The 18726-nt window shown below is 61.8% G+C and overlaps 2 protein-coding genes across 8 annotated transcripts; one reads left to right on the forward strand and one right to left on the reverse strand.

The window, feature by feature from the left end:
- The first annotated feature begins 1087 nt into the window (after window positions 1–1087).
- On the forward strand, window positions 1088–12773 carry GIGYF1 (GRB10 interacting GYF protein 1). 7 transcript variants are annotated; one of them, XM_055561474.1, is made up of 31 exons: window positions 1088–1218; window positions 1560–1663; window positions 2105–2348; window positions 2429–2458; window positions 2562–2627; window positions 3435–3586; window positions 3667–3727; window positions 3821–3951; window positions 4046–4175; window positions 4254–4349; window positions 4487–4598; window positions 4693–4801; window positions 5099–5139; window positions 5340–5510; window positions 5628–5881; window positions 6015–6123; window positions 6565–6702; window positions 6919–7016; window positions 7236–7407; window positions 7513–7679; window positions 7797–7897; window positions 7982–8098; window positions 8240–8340; window positions 8459–8541; window positions 8629–8775; window positions 8845–9072; window positions 9289–9473; window positions 9551–9711; window positions 9798–9961; window positions 10046–10175; window positions 10263–12773. In XM_055561474.1, the coding sequence occupies exons 8-31, from the start codon at window positions 3917–3919 to the stop codon at window positions 10313–10315; spliced, it is 3102 nt and encodes a 1033-aa protein (XP_055417449.1). In that variant the 5' UTR covers window positions 1088–1218; window positions 1560–1663; window positions 2105–2348; window positions 2429–2458; window positions 2562–2627; window positions 3435–3586; window positions 3667–3727; window positions 3821–3916; the 3' UTR covers window positions 10316–12773. The 7 variants fall into 7 exon arrangements, with proteins under 7 accessions (XP_055417449.1, XP_055417450.1, XP_055417444.1 ...); XM_055561475.1 differs by having other exon boundaries at window positions 9292–9473; XM_055561469.1 differs by having other exon boundaries at window positions 7979–8098; window positions 8629–9072.
- A 136-nt stretch (window positions 12774–12909) lies between these two features.
- GNB2 (G protein subunit beta 2) lies at window positions 12910–18165 on the reverse strand. Its single transcript, XM_055561476.1, has 10 exons — window positions 18008–18165; window positions 15532–15677; window positions 15280–15318; window positions 15058–15164; window positions 14688–14751; window positions 14443–14605; window positions 14297–14363; window positions 13773–13974; window positions 13468–13684; window positions 12910–13385 (listed from the first exon to the last, which is right to left on the reverse strand). The coding sequence occupies exons 2-10, from the start codon at window positions 15586–15588 to the stop codon at window positions 13279–13281; spliced, it is 1023 nt and encodes a 340-aa protein (XP_055417451.1). The 5' UTR covers window positions 15589–15677; window positions 18008–18165; the 3' UTR covers window positions 12910–13278.
- Between the last annotated feature and the right edge of the window lie 561 nt (window positions 18166–18726).

Here is an 18726-nt window from a genome sequence, read left to right on the forward strand (position 1 = left end):
GGATTCCAGTAGGGGGCAGCCTTTTAATGGCAATAATTCAGATGCCCCAGGGAGGAAGGGTATAGTGAGGGTTGAGGAGAAGGGGGAGGAGGGGTTGTGGATTGATGAGGCGCACAGATGCTGAGAGGTGGGGGCTAAGCAGGACACCCTTAGATCAGATAGCCAGGGAGGGAGGCTGTCTCTAGTCCCCTGCCTGCTGCCTCCTGCTCTTTCCTTCACTGGAAAGGGATCCAAATGCAGGGCTTTGAAAGTTCGTGATAGACTTAGGACAATTTTGTTTAATGTGTTCTTTTCTGGAGGATTTCCCTCCTGGCGAGATTTCAGATTTCTCTCATGGGACAGTGTAATTAGGGGATGATTCCCTCACTCCTCAGAGAGGGGAATGAACTGGAGTAAATTTGATTTCCTTGTCTTCCATTCTTCCCCCTAAACAGACAGTGGGTGTGGTTATCCTCTGCCCGAGGTGTACAGAAGGGGTTCTTTGCCACTATTGTTAATCTGTGTGAGTGTGTGTATGTGAGTCGCTCAGTCGTGTCTGACTCTCTGCGAACCCATGGACTGTAGCCCGCCAGGCTCCTCTCTCCATGGGATTCTCCAGGCAAGAATACTGGAGTGGGTTGCCATTCCTTTCTCCAGGGGACCTTCCTGACCCAGGGATCGAACCTGGGTCTCCTGCATTGCCGGCAGATTCTTTACCGCCTGAGCCATCAGGGAAGCCCCTGGGTATTGATAATCTGGGTCCAGATGATTCTTTGTTGTGGGGGGAGTCCTGTGCATCGTAGGATTTTTAGTAGTGTTGCTGACCTCTGCTCGTGAGAGGCTGGTCGCATTTCCCAGTCATGCCTACCAGAAATGTCCCCCAAGATGTGCCGTGGGGAGCAGCATTGCCCCCAGTTGAGAAGCAGTGGCAAAGGTGTGCGCCTGTTTGGCACTAGAAGCCACGGGGCGCTTGTGTGCTGCTTGCGGTCAGAAGAGGGGCCCCGGAGCCACCTGCTCTCGAGACCCAGACCTCCCCTGGCTGGGCCCACCCAGACACTCTACTTTTCTCACCCGCCACTCCTCTGCTTCCTCTCATCTCTGCAGTTTCCCTGCTTCTCAGCCCGGAGCCAGCCGCTTTTCCTCAGTTCGCTCCTTCAAACCACGACAGAAAGGTGACGGCCCGAAGAGGAAGGCACCTGGCGGCCAGCCGCCTTCGCCACTCCCTGGACGGGTGGGAGGGTGAGTCGTCCCTTTTCTGTCTCCTGCCCCACCGCGGGCTCTTCGGCCTGTCCATCTGGGAGATGGGGCTCTTCTGGGGTGGCTTGGAAGAGGCTCAGAACAGCCTCTCCTGAGTTTGTTAGGAAGTGGGGTGTTTTTCTTGGAGTGGAGAAGACTTAGGTATGGGAGAGCTATCCCCAAATGTCTTCTTTTTCCCTTAGCTCTTTTTTAAGTGGTGGTCAGATATAACATACAGCATTTTAACCATTTTTAAGGATACAGTTCTGCAGCATTACATACATTCATGTTGTTGTGCAGCCATCCACCTCATCCCTGCAACTTTTTCCTCTGCCCCATTTCAGCTGAAACTGTCCCCACTAAAAAACAACTCCCACTCCTTGCCTCCCAGCCCTGGCACCACTGTTCTTCTCTGTCCCTCTGAATTTGACTCACCTCGACATCTCAGGTGAGAGGAATTATCCAGTATCTGTTCATTTGTGACTGGCATGTTTCACTTAGCTAATGTTTTCAAGATTCATCCATTGGGTGAATTCCATAAGGCTTGTAGAATCCACAGATTTAACCGGCCTCCACCGTTCTGGGAGGCTGAGTCGAACTGAGTGATGGGAAGAACTTTGCAACAGGCTTGTCTTCTGACAGCCGTGTTCGCCAGGGCGTGCTCCATCTCTGGAAAGGGCCAGCTGAGGCTGATGCAGAGGAGATGCCTGAGCTGGGGGAGGTCAGCCCTGCTCTGGGCGGTGTCCAGCGCTGCATCTCAACCCAGGCTGCTGGGATTCTGGGGTGGGTCCTGTGTCTCGGGTGGACTTTGCTTCTTCTGGCCTGCAGCTGTGGTCGAGAGCCGCTTCCCATGGCCCCTCTGGTGGAAACCCTTCTTCCCCCTTCCCAGAGCGGTGGAGTCTCGGAGTTGGTGGGAACTGCGGAGGCGCTCCGGTCCAGCCCCCGCCCCAGCCAGTGAGGGAGGCCCTTGCACACGGCTCCCTGAGACCTTGCCTGCCTGCCCCGTGTTCAGAAGCACCAGGGATGAGCCACCTCCTGACAGCCTCTTCTGCTGTTCCTTAGAGGGACGGGCCACTGCCGCCTCCCCCACACTTCTGTCAGCCCAGTGACTCTGACCTTATTTCCGCTTTATGGTGAGGGAGCCTTCTTCCTAGCTTACAGTAGCACCGTTCCCTTCTTGGCTCTTTGCACTTATCAGGCTTTCTGATCCCAGGGAAAGGACCTCGGTGTTGATCCTTGTTTGGTGAGTGAGTCCTGGGCACGCTGGCCAGACTTGCCTGCCTGCAGCCTTTGGTGTGCCCCCCACCTCTGGCTTGGGAATAGCCCCCCTGCTCCCCTTGTACCAGGTTTCTCCCCAAGCTGAGTCTCAGGATTCGGAGCCAAGCACCCAGACCTGAGTCTTCAGGGGAGAGGTAATTTTGCTCCCACATAAATTTTTTTCTTTTTTTTTTAATATCTATTTATTTATTTATTTGGCTGCACCAGGTCTTAGTTAGCAGCATGTGGGATCTATTTCCCTGACTATGGATCGAACCCCAGGCTCCTTGCATTGGGAGTGCAGTGTCTTAGCCTCTGGACCACCAAGGAAGTAACCCTCAGATAAATTTCTAATTCTCTTAAGCAGCCTTTTCTCTCTCTAGAACATTTTTGATTCCAGTGGGTTTTTTGCTGGTTTGTGTGTGTTTTATCATGTGTGAGCTTCCCGGGTGGCTCAGATGGTTAAAAAAAAAAAAAAAAAAAAGTCCACCTGCAATGCAGGAGACCCAGTTTGTATCCCTAGGTCAGGGAGATCCCCTGGAGAAGGGAATGGCAACCCACTCTGGTATTTTTGCCTGGAATCCTGGACAGAATCCCATGGACAGAGGAGCCTGGCGGTCTACAGTCCATGGGGTCGCAAAGAGTCGGCCACGACTGAGCAGATGACATGAACATCACATGTACCCCAGCCCCCTTTACTGAATGCTGCGGCCCTTGGCATCCTCTGCCGCACCTCCAGCTCCTCCTTCAGGCTCTGCTGAGTCAACTCACTGCCTGGGAGGCCTGCTGAGCAGAGGGCAGAGATGAGGAGGAGCCAGGGCTGTGGCCCCCTGTGCTCCCTAACCAGCAGCTTCCAGGCACTTGTGGGCCTTCCTATTATGTGAGACGGAGGAGGGCTGGAGGCAGGGAGGTCTGTCTGACTGTTCATTTAACCCACTTTATTCTTTTTGCACCTCGTTAAGGATCTTACCCAGATGTGAAGGTCCCTCCTTGGGCACTGCTCTGCTCAGACCAACATCTGGTTGCCCGGGGATCCTGGTTCACTCCAGCACAGGCTCTTGCCTGGAGAGGGCCCGGCCCCTGCCTTACCCACTTCCCCGGGGAAGGCTGCCAGGTGAGTCTGGGCCAGAGGGAGGGCATCCCCCTGCGGAAGCTGGCAGGGGCTCTAGCTGCCTGTCTCCTCCCCTCCCCCAGGCCTTCCTCCAGCGTGACTCTTTGGGTAACTCATGGTGTGAGTGGCACGTGGCTGGCTTAGGTGAGTCTTTAGTGAGACCGTTACTGTGTCCACCTAGGTGGCAGCCTAGTACTCACCCTCTCGGGCTCTGGGTGTGCCATCCCCAATTCCTAGTATCCCCCGTGCCTCCACAGGTGTTTGGAGAGTGAACGCCAGGTACCGCCTCCCCTGCTCCTCCCCACCGACCTCTGGGACACGCCCAGCTCCACAATGGCAGCGGAGACCCTCAACTTTGGGCCTGAGTGGTGAGTCAGGTGTGCTTAGAGGGGCATGGAGAAGCCCGGGAAGAACAGGGCTGCTCAGATTCCCATCTCTTCCCTTTGCGTGTCCCTCCTCCAGGCTGAGGGCTCTTTCCAGTGGTGGCAGTGTGGCCTCCCCACCCCCGTCCCCCGCCATGCCCAAGTACAAGCTGGCGGACTATCGCTACGGGCGCGAGGAGATGCTGGCCCTCTACGTCAAGGAGAGCAAGGTAGGCGCAGGCGGGGGTGCGGGGCCTCGGCTGGCGGAGAGGGCCCAGGAGCACGCCTACCTCCCGCCCAATCCACAGGTCCCTGACGAGCTGCAGGACAAGGAGTTTGCTGCCTTGCTGCAGGAGGAGCCACTGCAGCCCCTCGCGCTGGAGCCGCTGACTGAGGAGGAGCAGGTGGGGCCCGGCCCAGGCAGCCGCCAGCGGGGGTGGCGGGGCTGGGGTTGGAGAGGTGGGGGTGGAGGCTGTGTGGTTCTGGACGGGGGTTGCTCGGGCGCCTGGGTCCTCACTCCCACCCCTGGCTCCCTCCTCAGAGAAACTTCTCCCTGTCAGTGAACAGCGTGGCCGTGCTGAGGCTGATGGGGAAAGGGGCTGGGCCCCCCCTAGGTGGCGCCTCCCGTGGCAGGGGCAGCACACGGAGCCGAGGTAGAGGGGGTGATGGCGTGCTCCGGGGCAGGCGGTCTTGAGGACTTGGGGAGGTGATCCGGCAGGTTTTCCCACGTGCCCCTCACTCCTCCAGGCCGTGGCCGTGGTGACAGTTGCTTTTACCAAAGAAGCATTGAAGAAGGTGATGGGGCCTTTGGCCGAAACCCCCGGGAGATCCAGCGTAGCCAGAGTTGGGATGACAGGTGCAGGCTGGGACGGGGTGGCAGAGAGGGCCCCAGGGAGGGAGGCTTGGGTCTTTGTCATCAGAGGACTCCGGGAGACCTGCCAGATTAGCCCTGGTCAGAGAGCTCTGTCCATCCCCTCTGACCCCTGTGGCCCTGCCCTGTCCTTCGGAGTCTCTGGGCTTGCCCTTGGGCTCCCTTCCAAGCCCTGTCTCCCTCCCGCCCCCCACTTCTCTTAGGGCAGAATGGACAAGGTGAGCTGAGATCCTGTAGGTAGGGAGGGACTGGTCTTCTGACCCACACCTTTCCCTCCCACAGAGGCGAGAGGCGGTTTGAGAAATCGGCCAGGAGAGATGGAGGTACGGAGAGGGGCAGGGGTGGTGGCTGGGCCCTGCAGGTTATTGAGAGGGGGCGGGGGGCTGCTTCCTGGGGGAGGTGGTGGGGGCAGGAGAGCCCAAAGCTGGGCTCTTTTTTCCCCACAAGGTGTCTGATAAGAGTCTTACAGGAACCGTGGCCGCTGTCCACTGACTGTGTGTCCCCCTCCTGCTCTGCCCCCAAGCACGCTCCGGGTTTGATGAGGGAGGGGCTGGCCCGAGGAAGGAGCATGCCCGCTCAGATAGCGAAAACTGGCGTTCTCTCCGAGAGGAGCAAGAGGAAGAAGAGGAAGGCAGCTGGAGACTCGGGGCAGGACCCCGGCGAGACGGTGACCGCTGGCGCTCCACCAGCCCTGGTGAGATGGGGGTCAGATGGGCGTTGAGGGGGCTGGGGGGTCCTGGTGGGCAGCAGAAGGGTGGAGACTCTGGCTTGACTGGGTACTGACTCTTCTTCCCCCAATTTTCCTGCCCAGATGGTGGCCCCCGCTCTGCTGGCTGGCGGGAACATGGGGACCGGCGTCGCAAGTTTGAATTTGATTTGCGAGGGGATCGAGGAGGGTGTGGTGAAGAGGAGGGGCGGGGTGGGGGGGGTAGCTCTCACCTCCGGAGGTGCCGGGGGCCTGACGGCTTCGATGATGACAAGGATGGGCTCCCGGAGTGGTGCCTGGACGATGAGGACGAAGAAATGGGCACCTTCGATGCCTCCGGGGCCTTCTTGCCTCTCAAGGTATCTGCAAGGAGACAAGGGGGAGATTTTGTTAGAGGTTGGTGGGCACCTGCCTGCCTCAAAGCGGGGGTCCTTTCACGGCACTCTATTCTCTGCCACTCATCTCCCCGTCGTATCCCCCCGCCCCATGCAGAAGGGCCCCAAGGAGCCCATTCCTGAGGAGCAGGAGCTCGACTTCCAGGGCCTGGAGGAAGAGGAGGAAGAACCTTCCGAAGGGCTGGACGAGGAGGGGCCCGAGGCGGGTAAGCCTGTGGGGTGGACGCCTGCGGCCTTCAGCTGAGTCTGCGTAGAAAGGCTGGTGCAGATGGGGTGTGTGGAGGAGCCTGGAAACAGCAGGCCTCTGTCCAAAAGGCCAAGTGTCAGATGAAAATCAAAGCAGAATCAAAACGACCTTTGGAAATCCCTTGAGGAATCTGTCGAGCACGGTGCTGAGTCAGTGGTGGTGCGTCCGCAGCCCTGGACGGTGTTGCGGATGCACGGCCTCACTGTAGGAGCAGAAAGGGAAGTGTGCAGAGCAGGCTCTGTGGTGTCAGTTCACCAAACCTTAGTCGTGTTGACCAGAGTTGTGTGGGTGGACTCAATACCCAGAGGCTCTTCTGGCCACAATAATACAATCTCTGCTTAATCACTTTTCAGGCCTTCCGGCTTGGTTTTGAGTTCTGGTAATTACCCTTGGTTTTCAGGTGGGAAGGAACTGACCCCACTGCCTCCTCAGGAGGAGAAGTCCAGCTCTCCGTCCCCACTGCCCACCTTGGGCCCACTCTGGGGAGCTAACGGGGAAGGCGATGACCCAGTGGAGAAAGACCTGCCTGCAGCTGAAGGTAGCCCGAGGGCAGAACCACCCTCTCCCTGGAGCCTGGAGCTGTGGGGAAAGGGGTCCCCATCCCTGTGGGAAGGAGGCTGCAGGGGAGTTGGTCAGGAGGTGGCAGGAGTGCAGAGTTAGCACCCACCTTCCTGGAGTAAGAGTGGAGGATGGGCTCTGTCTTGCCCCCTTCTCTGACTGCCCTGCCCCACCTTCCCTTCTTGGCTCCTTCTAGGAGATGACATGAGGGGAATGCAGCTAAGTCCTGGGGCGGGCTCACCGCCTGGCCCACCAGACCTGGAAGATGATGAAGGCTTGAAGCACCTGCAGCAGGTGTGGGGCGGGGGGTGGGGGTGGGCTGTGAAGACTGTAGGAACCCTCCCCTGCAGGAGAGAGAGCCTTGGTTCTGTCTGTCCTCGATCAGGTTCCCACCTTCTCCCCATCTTGCCCTCCATGTTCAGACCTCATCTTCTGACCCCCCCCTCAGCCCCAGCCCCCTCTGTGTTGATGGAAGTGGCCAGTTGAACCTTCCCTCTTCCCTTGGGCTCCCAGGAGGCAGAGAAGCTCGTGGCCTCCCTGCAGGACAGCTCCCTGGAGGAGGAGCAGTTCACGGCCGCCATCCAGGCCCAGGGCCTGCGCCACTCTGCAGCCGCCACTGCCCTCCCCCTCAGCCACGGTGCGGCCCGGAAGTGGTTCTACAAGGACCCGCAGGGCGAGATCCAAGGTGAGCAGGGTGGGGGGTGCAGGTGGGGCTCGGGGACAGCACCATCCTCGTCGAGGTCTTCTCTGGCACACCTCTGTGACCGCAGCTGCCCTTCCCTTGGCCCAGGCCCCTTCACGACCCAGGAGATGGCAGAGTGGTTCCAGGCGGGCTACTTCTCCATGGCCCTGCTGGTGAAGCGGGGCTGTGACGAGGGCTTCCAGCCGCTGGGTGAGGTGATCAAGATGTGGGGTCGCGTACCCTTCGCCCCTGGGCCCTCACCTCCCCCGCTGCTGGTGAGTGTACCCCCTTTGGTGTGGAACAGGGAAGGGAGGCAGGAGCCTGGCAGAGGGCAGCGGTGGGTGCAGAGCCAGACAGGGGCAAAGCCACGGGAACGCTGTGGCCTCACTCAGGGAAACATGGACCAGGAGCGGCTGAAGAAGCAACAGGAGCTGGCAGCAGCCGCCTTGTACCAGCAGCTGCAGCACCAGCAGTTTCTTCAGCTGGTCGGCAGGTACGGGGGGCCTAGCAGGGCTGGTCAGCAGGACCCATGCTGACGCGGGGCTGGCCCGCCTCACACCTGCGCACTCCTCAGCAGCCGCCAGCTCCCGCAGTGCGTGCTCCGGGAAAAGGCAGCTCTGGGAGACCTGCCGCCGCCGCAGCAGCAGCAGCTCACTGCGTTCCTGCAGCAGCTCCAAGCTCTCAAACCCCCCAGGTGTGTGGGCCACCGTCCTCGCTGTGTGCCCGTGGCCAAGCGTGTGTGGTGTGTCTGTACGTGACAGCCCTCGGGTGGTGTGGGGAGAGGGGCAGACGGGAGGTGGCTTCAGGGCGCTGAGCCTCAGTGCTTTCTCCTCAGGGGCGGGGACCAGAACTTGCTCCCGACGATGAACCGGTCCTTGTCGGTGCCAGACTCGGGTCCCCTCTGGGACATACATACCTCAGCCTCACCACAGTCAGGTGTGTGGCCCGCAGCTGCCCGCCTGGCCTGTCCCAGGTCTGGGAGTCCCCTCCACCCCCGGTGGGTAGGGGAGCTGGGGGCCGGAGCTCCCCTCTGCAGCTGCCTTTGCCCCCACAGGCGGTGAGGCCAGTCTTTGGGATATACCAATTAACTCTTCGACTCAGGGTCCAATTCTAGAACAACTCCAGCTGCAACACAAGGTGAGTGGACCCCTGGGGCTGGAGTCCTTGGGTGTCAGGGGCCAGGCCACACCCGGGACGGTCTGGCGTCGGATCTCGACCCTCCAGTTCCAGGAGCGCAGAGAAGTGGAGCTCAGGGTGAAGCGGGAGGAGGAGGAGCGGAAGCGCCGGGAGGAGAAGCGCCGCCAGCAGCAGCAGCAGCAGGAGGAGCAGAAGCGGCGGCAGGAGGAAGAGGAGCTGTTCCGGCGCAAGCAGGTGGGGCCCGGCCCACCGCTGGCTTGGGGTGGGCACGGGGGCGGCCCTCACAGCGGCTTCTCTCTCCAGGCGCGGCAGCAGGAGCTGCTGCTGAAGCTGCTGCAGCAGCAGCAGGCGGTGGCCGCCGTCCCCGCGCCTCCTGCACCCAGTTCCCCGCCTCCGCTATGGGCTGGCCTGGCCAAGCAGGGCCTGTCCATGAAGACGCTGCTGGAGCTGCAGCTGGAGGGCGAGCGGCACCTGCATAAGCAGCCCCCGCCTCGGGAGCCATCGCGGGCCCAGGCCCCCAACCACCGCGTGGTGAGCAGGCTGGCGGGCACCTTCTGCTCAGCTCCCAGGGTGAACCGGGGTGGGGAGGGGGTGGGGCGCGCTGGTCCCTGTCGGACTCCGGAGGTGCTCTCTGCCGTGAGGCCCTCACCTCACCCTGCCTTTGCCACTTGAACGCACCTCCCCGCTCAGCACCCCTGAGCATGTGCCCTCCTATATGGGTCACCCTTGACTTCCTGCCATCTGCAGCAGCTCGGGGGCCTGGGCTCCGCCCCCCTGAACCAGTGGGTATCTGAGGCCGGGCCGCTGTGGGGCGGGCCCGACAAGAGTGGGGGCAGCAGCAGCTTGGGACTCTGGGAAGACACCCTCAAGAGCAGTGGGAGCCTGGCCCGGAGCCTGGGCCTGAAGAACAGCCGCAGCAGCCCATCTCTCAGGTGGGTGCCAGGCCACTGGGGGGGTCGGGAGCAGGCCTCCTGAGGGGACACCTCTTGACTCACCGCATCCTGCGCAGTGACTCGTACAGCCACTTGTCCGGTCGGCCTGTGCGCAAAAAGACGGAGGAGGAAGAGAAGCTGCTGAAGCTGCTGCAGGGCATCCCCCGGCCCCAGGATGGCTTCACCCAGTGGTGTGAGCAGATGCTGCACACGCTGAGCACCACGGGCAGCCTGGACGGTATAGGCGGCGTACCTACCCCAGGAGGCCGGGCCAGGGGTTCCAGATGCCGTCCCGTGGGTCCTGACCCCCATCCTGCCCCGCAGTACCCATGGCTGTAGCGATCCTCAAGGAGGTAGAATCCCCCTATGACGTCCACGACTATATCCGTTCCTGCCTGGGGGACACGCTGGAAGCCAAAGAATTTGCCAAACAATTCCTGGAGCGGAGGGCCAAGCAGAAGGCCAGCCAGCAGCGGCAGCAGCAGCAGGTGGGTTTCACAGAGTCCTGGCTGGAGGGGGTGAGGGCGCCCAGAGTCCCCTGACCCCTCTCTTTCCTCTCTGTTGCCTTGCAGGAGGCTTGGCTGAGCAGCGGCTCCCTGCAGACAGCCTTTCAGACCAACCACAGCACCAAGCTCGGCCCCGGGGAGGGCAGCAAGGCCAAGAGGCGGGCACTGATGCTGCACTCGGACCCCAGCATCTTGGGTGAGTGTGGAGCGGGGAGGCGGCTCCTTCCTCAGAACCGGGCAGGAGCGGGTGGGCGAGTTCAAACCCAGCTTCCCCTGGCTTCAGGGTACTCCCTGCACGGACCTTCTGGTGAGATCGAGAGCGTGGATGACTACTGACCAGCCCGTCCCACCAGCGCCCTGGGCTGTAGGCCAGGGGCAGCAGCAGCGGCTTGGACCCCTGGGTCCCCAGCCTACAGGCTCCCCACGGGGAGCATAGGAGGAAGCAGGGGCAGGGTCCCCAGCACTTGTTACAAACCACACGATGCACCTTAACTCACCCACCACGAGGCACTTTACAGATTGAGGGGGGAAGGGTTTCATTTTTGTTTTTTTTGGTTTTAATTTTAAACGACATTGAAGGAAACATAGGAGAGACAAAAAAAAAAAAATGGTTAAAAAGTAGACTCTAACCACTCCCCTTCCCTTTGTTGGATAGTGGGAGTGATAATGGACGATCCACAGAGGTTTTTGTTTTTGGGTTTTTTGTTTTTTTTTGTTTTTTTTTTTAGAAAAAAAGAAAAACAACAACAAAAAAAAATGGTTAGGAGACTGAAAGTAAAAACACACTGTTATTTGGGGCAGTGGGGACATGGGCCCCACGGACCTGTCCTGCCTGGCCCCCGAGGCTGCACTTACCCTCCCCACCCCACGAGGTGGGCCACTGGGGTAACTGGAAGCTGGGGCGCCAGCAGTTTGCACAGCGAGGCCCCCTCAGCCCCGCCGGCCGGACCCGCTGTGAACGGCCCCCTTGTGCTGTGACTGTGGCAGAGGGGTCTGGGGCCGGGGGGCCTGGCCCGAGTAGCCCCTTGGCTTTGCTGCTTCGGGGAAAGTTGCACAAATGCGCGAGGCCGCCTCAGCGCCCCAGGCAGCCATCCTGCGCCGGCTGACGGAGTGAATGGGAGAGGGCCTGCGGTGCCAACCTCATCTGGCTGTCATCAGGCCAGCAGAACTTCCACTCTGGCCCTGGTGAGGGGCTTCCCCCGCGCTGCCATTCAGGGGGCCGGCTTGGGTATGAAGCTGAAAGGCCCAGCTCCCTGCCTTGCCACATGAATGTATTCTCTGGGCCACGAGCCCCTGCTGCGCCCCCTGCCTCAACCCTGAGCAAGGCTGGGGCAGAGCAGTTTCTCCAGGAGCTGGAGAGAGAGGCACCACTTAACCGACTGTTGTTTCTCCTGTGAAGGGGGCAGAGGAGGGGCCAAGGAGGCCACAGGAGTGGGCCGTTGGGGGCTTCGGGCTGCAGCGCGGGGCTGTTAGGAGGGAGCCCCCCATCTGCAGCCGCGTGTGTGGGATGTGGACCACCCAGCTCTGCCCTGACCCCTCTGTTGACCAAATGGGAGAGGAGCAAGTGGCCTCTCCCCTCCCTGCTCCCCTGATGTTTTTAAATGTTGGGTAAGGGTGGGGTGTCAAGAATGGGAGTGTCTGTCTCTCCTGGGTCGGGGTAGGCTGCCCTTCACCAACTTCTTATTCCCAATCACCTACCTAGGTTTGTCTCCATTTGTGGGTTTGTTGTATCTTTTGAGTTTCTCATCTAACTTCTCCCATGGACCTCATTGCTCAGAGCGCAGTATTAGGGCAAGATTCTGCCACTGCCTCCCCTCCATGAATGTATTTATCCTTCCTGTCCTGGGGAAATGGGGAGTGGCCCCTGTTTTCTTTCCCCATCTATCCCCAGAGAGACGACCTTTTTTTCTTTTTCTTTTTTTTTTTTTTTTTTTGCACCAAAGTGGCAACTGGGTCAGTGTTGGGGGATAAAGCTGGCCTCGGGGGTGGAGGGGCCCCCTCCACCTGCTTCTCCCTGGTTTCAACAGTGTTAGCATCCGTGAAAAGACAATATTGTATTCTCTCTAAAGCAATAAGGGGGTGATGGGCCAGGGGGAAACGTCTTGCTGCTGCTGGCCCCCCAGCTCCCCCTCTCCTCAAGCCAGTGTTTGGCGGCATTAGAGGTGTTGGGGGGGAGTACTGTCTTGACTGAATGTAACTGCCCCCGCCCCTGCCGCAGCCAATGCAGGGGAGGGGGGGTGACACTCTTCCCCGTCTCTACCTTCCCCTCCCCCCCAGCTAAAGAGGCTTTGAATTTAGGGGGCCCTTGAGCCTGGAGAGGCCTTAACCCTGTGAGGAAGTGTAGGGGGAGCCCTCTCCCACCCCCATCCCCTTCTGAGAGTGGTCAATGTTTACAAGCCCCTGAGCCCCCCAGCCCAGGGACTCAGCCCCTTGCTGTCCTCCCCTAGCCCGTCTTCCTGGGCCCCAGCTGCTCTCCCGCCCTTCCTGGGGTTGGGGTGGGTGCAGGGGTCATCCTGTATCCCATCGTCTGCCTTGTACCCACAATCTCCCCCACCCCATGTGACCCTTCTCTTCTACCTGCCTCTGTAAATACTGCCCCCCCCCCCCCCAATAAAACTTGGTGTGTGTTCTCCCCGGCTGCCTCTTGAGTTTTTTTCTTGGGGGAAGGGGACGCTGGGAATGACAGACACAACTCAAAGAGCTGGGAACTGAGCCATGGGTAGGGGGCAGCCAGACCAGAAACGGGAGGGCTGTGCCTGTGGGATGCCTGTGACCTTTGACCCAGAAGAGGTGGTCCTGCCTGTGATCCGGCATCTGACTGAGGGAGCGAGCAAGGGAGCTTGTTATCCCTACTTGGGGGGTCCCCCAGCCACTCTGCCACTGGGAACAGAGACTAGACTGAGAAAGAACAAGCAAGGGTGGAGACCAGGTACAGAGTTGGAATTGGTTCCTTTATGGAAAAACTGAAAATATAATAAAAATTAAAATAAAACCAGTTTTAAAAAAGCCAGCCCCTGGAGTTTCCACCTCCTGCCTCTGGCCCTCCAGCGGGATGAGGCCCCAACCCCAGGGCAGCAAAAGGATGAGGGCCTTCTGCCCCTCTTTCCCCATTCTATCCCCATCTTAATCTCCACAGTGGGGGCCCCGGGAGGAACCAAACCTGGGTAGGGGAGCAGGGACCCAAGGCCCTGTGGCCCGGGGAGGGAGGCTCGGTGTGCACCCAGCCCCAGAGCTCCCGGCCTGTAGTGTGGGCACGGGCAGGGCCCCTCCTAGCCTGGGCCCAGTTGGGGTCGGGGCTGTTAGTTCCAGATCTTGAGGAAGGAGTCCCAGGAACCTGTGGCCACAGCCATGCCATCGTCAGTGACCCCGAGGCAGCTCACACGGTTGTCATGGCCCGCGAGGACACCTGGGGGGGAAGGGGGCATCAGAACCCCTCCGGCCCGGTTCCCCTGTCCCTGCCTGGCCCCCTGCTCAACTCCCGGTCTCACCTGCACGGTCGCCCTTCATGGCATCCCAGATGTTGCAGTTGAAGTCGTCGTAGCCCGCGAGCAGCAGCCTGCCGCTGCGCGAGAAGGCAACAGAGGTGATGCCGCAGATGATGTTGTCGTGCGAATACATGAGGAGCTCCTGGTCGGCCCGCAAGTCAAAGAGGCGGCATGTGGCGTCATCAGAGCCCGTGGTGAAGGCGTAGCCATTGGGGAAGAACTGCAGGACATGCGACCAGAGGGGTGAGGCCACAGGGAGGGCCAGGAGCCTGGCAGAGAGGGGCCGTCCCAGCTCGCCCAGAACTTACAGCCACGGCGTTGATGTCGGATTCGTGGCCGATGAAGGTCTGTCGGCACATGGAGTCCCGCACGTCCCACAGCTTGATGGAGGCGTCGCAGGCGCCTGACACAAAGGTGCGGCCATCAGGGGCCAGGGACAGGGACATCACATCACCACTGTGTCCAGCGAAGCCCACCGTCTGCTGGCCGGTCTCAATGTCCCACAGGGCACTGCAGAGGTGACGGAAGGAAGGAAAGGGTCAGAGAGGGGTTAGGATAGATACCCTCTGCCCTACTCCTCCACTGCGTGAGCCCAGGCCCGAGCCCATCTCCATGCTGGGAGCACTGGCAGCCAGCGCCTGCTCCTGCCCCACCCTCATCCCTCCTTCCTGCCACCAGAACAAAAGGCTGAAGGGTTTGCAAGGTGGGCGCTGCCGCTCCTGGAGCAGGGGGTGACTACCTGCCGCGTGAGCCCTGAGGCGGTGTTCCCCCTGCCCCGCCCCAGCAGAAAGTGTGGGTGAGCCCCGCCTGCCTGGCGCTGGCAGGCCCTCACCAGGTGGTGTCCCCAGAGCTGGTGATGATTTGGTTGTCATCCAGGAAGCGGCAGCACGACAGGTACCCTGGGGGAAGGGGCTGGTCAGCGGGGGCTGTCAGCACAGCCGGTGCAGCCCCTGCCCCCGCCATAGGGCCCAGGCTCACCGGTGTGGCCAGGCAGCTCCCGGCTGACCCTGACGTTGCCCTCACGGGTCTTGAGGCTGTAGATGGAGCAGATGTTGTCCAGTCCCCCACAGGCCACGAAGTTCCCTGAGGGCGCGTAGGCACAGGTCATGACCCAGGAGGAGCGCAGCGGGATGGCGTGGACCTGGGGGCAAGGGGTAGTGCCCGGGGTGAGAGCAGGCTGGGCGCTGCAGCCCTGCCCCGGCAGCCGCAGGCGCTGCCCCTACCTTGTTGGTGGTGTAGCTGTCCCAGATGATGAGCTTGCCATCCTGGGAGGCGCTGACCAGCAGCCTGCGGGAGTGAGACAGGAGAGCCAGAGGGGTCTGGGTGGGAAGGCCCCTCTGGAGGCAGGACACCCTTCCACTCCCATCTGGTGAGACACAACTTCCGGTAGCAGCCCGGAGGTTCCCACTAGCTCGGTTTGGTCCTGTTTCCTGGGCCCCTGGGGGGGGGGGTCTGGAAGTCAGGTCTTCCCACACTCACTTGCCAACGTGAGCATCCTGTTTGAGGCACCCAATGTGCAAGGCGGCCCCTGCCCACCCTGCCTCAGCCCAGGGTGAACACAATGGTTCAGCACACAGCCTCGACCTCACCCACCTTGAGTCTGTCCCCCAGTGCATGGCATAGATTTTGGCCAGGTGCCCACGGAGGGTCCTCCGTGTCCTCATCTGGATTCTCCCCACTGGGTCCAGCCCAGCTGTGATCTGGAGGTGGAGGCAGAATGGGCTCAGAAAGGTTCGGGCGGCAGGGCCCGCGGAGAAATACGCCTCCCACCCGAGCTCCTTCCCTAAAGCCAAGTCCAGCCCTGATTCCTCTCACCTGGGTCAGTGTTGAATCCCCACATGCTTTTCGGGCATCCTATAAGAGATGGCAGAGCCCGTCAGAGGGGCAGGGAAGAAGATGGGGAGGAGAGGAAAGAGAACGGAAAACAGAGGAGTGGAAAGGATGAGACAGGAAGAGATTAGGGTACTGCCCCCCACCACGCACACACACCCCCCTCCCCTGCCTCCCCTAGCCCGGTACACACAAGCCACCGGGTCCTGCCCGCTCAGCCGCCCGCCAGGCCCTCACCCGGATCTGGTTCCGGAGCTGCTCAGCCTCCTGTCTCAGTTGCTCCAGCTCACTCATGGCGCCGGGCCCGTGGGGCGGGGTTGGGGGCGGCTGGGGGCCGCGGGACGGGGGCTGGGGGAGGCAGCTCCTCGCCGCTGGCCCGAGGCCTAGGGGATGCAGGGCTGACGTCAGGCCCAAGGCCGCCGGGGAAGCAGGGGTAAAGGCGGGGCCGAAGCGCGGCCCGGAAGGGGTAAGCACCGGGGGGAGGGGGAGGGGCGCCAGCAGTGGCCGCGGTTCCCCCGGGCACAGCCCGGGTCTCTGGCCCGGAGAGACGTAGCCGTGACCCAAACAACAGCTGACTTCCCCAATCTTTCTCCCGCCCCCCGGAAACGGAGCGAGAAGTGCAAGAGGAAGCGCAGGGGAAACCCCTCCCTCGGACAGCAGCCCGGGCGGGACACCCGTGGCAGGAACTGGGGGGCTGGCGGAAGGGGGGGTGCCGGGGAGAGTCCCTTAGAAAACAGACCCTGCGTCCGCCCCGGCCGCACAGGCACCGCCCTCCTAGCACCTAATTTTAAAAGGGGCGGTGCCTCGTTAAATTCACCCCCATACGCCGCTCACCCCCATACGCCGCACACCACACACACACACCCCCAGCTTCGATTGGGGGTGGGGGAGCCCACAGGGCAAAGCTGGTCTGTTCGTGGGGTTGCCTAGGCAACCGTCACCCGGACTGAGAGCACCTCATTGGTGAAGTGCCCCCACCCTAGCCCGGTTGCCAGGGCAACCGCATCCACGGCTCAAACCTGTAGGGTGGGTGACCCCACCCCCGGCCCCATCGCCCCCGCCCGACCCAGCCTCCTGCCCCTCCCCAGAGCCGGCCAAGGTGGCTGTTTACAGGATTTGGGAAAAGCCGATTGGGCACTAATAGGTTCGGGACGGCTCACCCCGGATTATCCCTGGGCCGGCTGCGCCCCATTAGCCGCCCGTCGGCGGGTGGAGGCGAGGGTGGCGGGGAAGGCAGCCCCAAGCCGCTGCTCCCTCCAGCGCCGAGGCCGCCCGCCCCGGCGCGCCCGCAGAATGCCCGTGGGAGCCGCTCTCCAGTAATTAGGTCTCCGAAGAGAGGTCCCGGGCCCAGAAGCGCGGAGCTGCTCTCTCCCAGGCGCCGGCGGGCGGGCTTAGCGGGCAGCCCCAGGCGGCCTAGCCCCTGCGCCCTCCGCTCCCGCAGAGCCCTGCCGCGGGCTCGGCGCAGGGGCCCTCGGGGCCTGGCTGGCTCCGCTCCAGGGCCCGGAGTCCTGCCCCCCCACTTTGAACACCTGTGTGATCTGCCCATGCACACTGCACTCTGCCGACCCAGGCGTCCCCCCAACCCGCTCCCCCCCGGTCCCACTTCCCCCAGGCCCTGGGCGTTCCTCTTCCCCACTGACATTTCCCCTTGGTCTGTTCAGATTTCTACGCCAGCGCCAGAGGACGCCCCTCCAAAGAAAGGAGGGGGGCAGAGCTCCCCACCCTACTTCCCCAGCTCCGGACAAAGCCCCTTCCTTCCAGCTGCCGGCAGCCCAGGCCGGGCGGCAACGCCAGACGCCCGGGGCAGAAGGAAGCAGCAGGCCAGGAGGAAGCCGCTGGGGGCGGGGGCGACGCTCCCAGCCCTCATTCCCCATCACCTTCCAGAGCCCCCCTCAGCGGCCCCGGACTCTGGGCATACAGCAGCCGGGGTCCCAACGAGAAATGTGGGTGCCACCGCCTCCGCAGGTCTGGCGGGGCGAAGGGGAGGGGACAAGGGAGGGTCCCCGGATCTGGCAGCTGGAAGGCGCGGGCCGGTACCGCGCTGCGAAGCGCAGTGGGCCTGGCCCTCCGGCCCCCACGACCTCCATTTTGCCCAAAAGATAGCTAAGTGTGTGTGTATAGGGGGGCGCCTGGGAGCCAAGCGTGGGGTCAGGACTATTAAAGGGAATGGGGTGACGAGGCCTCTGGTCCCGGGTAATGAGGCCAGAAAAGACGGGGCAGAACCCAAATCGAGGAGAGACGAAGGGAGGGACAGCCTCGCGGCCTTGCCTGCCTCTCTGAGGATTCTGGAGTTTTGCAAGACGAACGCTGGCTGGGGTGCGAAAGGCGAGGACACGACGGGTGCTACTCAGGGGCCGGCAGGAGGGTGGTAGTGGTGGGGTAGGGGGCGGGACGGGGCCTAGATGAAGCCCCGAATTTAGACCCCCAACTTCTCAGGGAGCAAGAAGCAGGTGGGGCTAGGATGGGGCCTGGGGCCAGGCGAAACACCTCCCCCCGATGGTGCAGGGAGCGCGTGCGTTAATTGGGGGCGAGGGTCCCCCTCTTCCCCTTCCGGGTTTGGAAGCGACGGGGCCAAAAGAAGGGAGGGGAGGTCTGGAGAGTTACGTCCGCTCCCGAGAGGCCAGACCGGGGAGACAGACGGAAGAGAGGTTCCCCGATGGGAATTTGGGGCTTGCGGGGGGGGGATGAGGACTCCTTTTATCAGCGGAGGTACCTGTGGCGGTGGGAGTCTGCGAAGGGTCGCTAGAGGAGCGCGGGAGGTCCTGTCTTCCTCCGCGGCGGAGGCGGCAGCGGCGACGCGGATGGATTTCCTCAGTCACCCCAACTCAACCGTCCAGCGCTGCTCTCCCCAGAGCGGAGGGATCCCGCCCGCCAGTGACGCGGCCGTCGCCGCCGCGCCCAGGGCCCGGCTGGGCGAGACCAACTGCTCGGTGGGGGGAGGCAGGAAGGGAAAATACCACTTAAGGGGCAAAGATTGACCCTGTCACATCAAAGATAGTTCTCCCAGCTATTTCCAAGCAAAACGGGCCGAAATAAATTGCTTTGCTTCCCGAAAAGACGCAAGACATTCCCCCTGGGGCTGGCAGAGGTGGTACCGGCAGAGGGGAGGGTGAAACCGCTGGTTGGTCACGTGACCCGCCCTCCCGGATTGGGCGGCTCCAGACTGGGAAGGGGAGCTCGACGCCCCAGTTCTCCGCCTTGGCTCCGCCCCTGTTAGTGAGGCCACGCCCCTGTGCAGGGGCGGGGTTAGAGAGATTCAGACCCGCGCTGGGCAGCGGGTCTCTGAGGTGGTAGAGGAAAGGGCGGCCATTCCGAAGGTAACCGAGCAGGAAGGAGTAGGGGCCAGGCCAGTTCCTGGGAGTTCAGGTGTACTGTGAAAAAACTCCTGCCCAGGCAATGTCCCCGCGTTGTCCAGTGGGCTGCATGACACTG

Source organism: Bubalus kerabau, chromosome 23, assembly GCF_029407905.1.
Source record: "Bubalus kerabau isolate K-KA32 ecotype Philippines breed swamp buffalo chromosome 23, PCC_UOA_SB_1v2, whole genome shotgun sequence".
Taxonomy (NCBI): domain Eukaryota; kingdom Metazoa; phylum Chordata; class Mammalia; order Artiodactyla; family Bovidae; genus Bubalus; species Bubalus kerabau.

What these genes read in the sequence shown, in the direction of transcription:
- GIGYF1 (XM_055561469.1), top strand. Translation starts at nt 3,917, where the DNA reads ATGGCAGCGGAGACCCTCAACTTTGGGCCTGAGTG. An exon ending in AGCCAGAGTTGGGATGACAG is followed by an intron (nt 4,802 to 5,098) that starts GTGCAGGCTGGG and finishes TCCCTCCCACAG; the next exon opens with AGGCGAGAGGCGGTTTGAGA. An exon ending in CTCGGACCCCAGCATCTTGG is followed by an intron (nt 10,176 to 10,262) that starts GTGAGTGTGGAG and finishes CCCTGGCTTCAG; the next exon opens with GGTACTCCCTGCACGGACCT.
- GNB2 (XM_055561476.1), bottom strand. Translation starts at nt 15,588, where the DNA reads ATGAGTGAGCTGGAGCAACTGAGACAGGAGGCTGAGCAGCTCCGGAAC. An exon ending in AGCTCCGGAACCAGATCCGG is followed by an intron (nt 15,319 to 15,531) that starts GTGAGGGCCTGG and finishes CATCTCTTATAG; the next exon opens with GATGCCCGAAAAGCATGTGG. An exon ending in CATGAAGGGCGACCGTGCAG is followed by an intron (nt 13,386 to 13,467) that starts GTGAGACCGGGA and finishes CTTCCCCCCCAG; the next exon opens with GTGTCCTCGCGGGCCATGAC.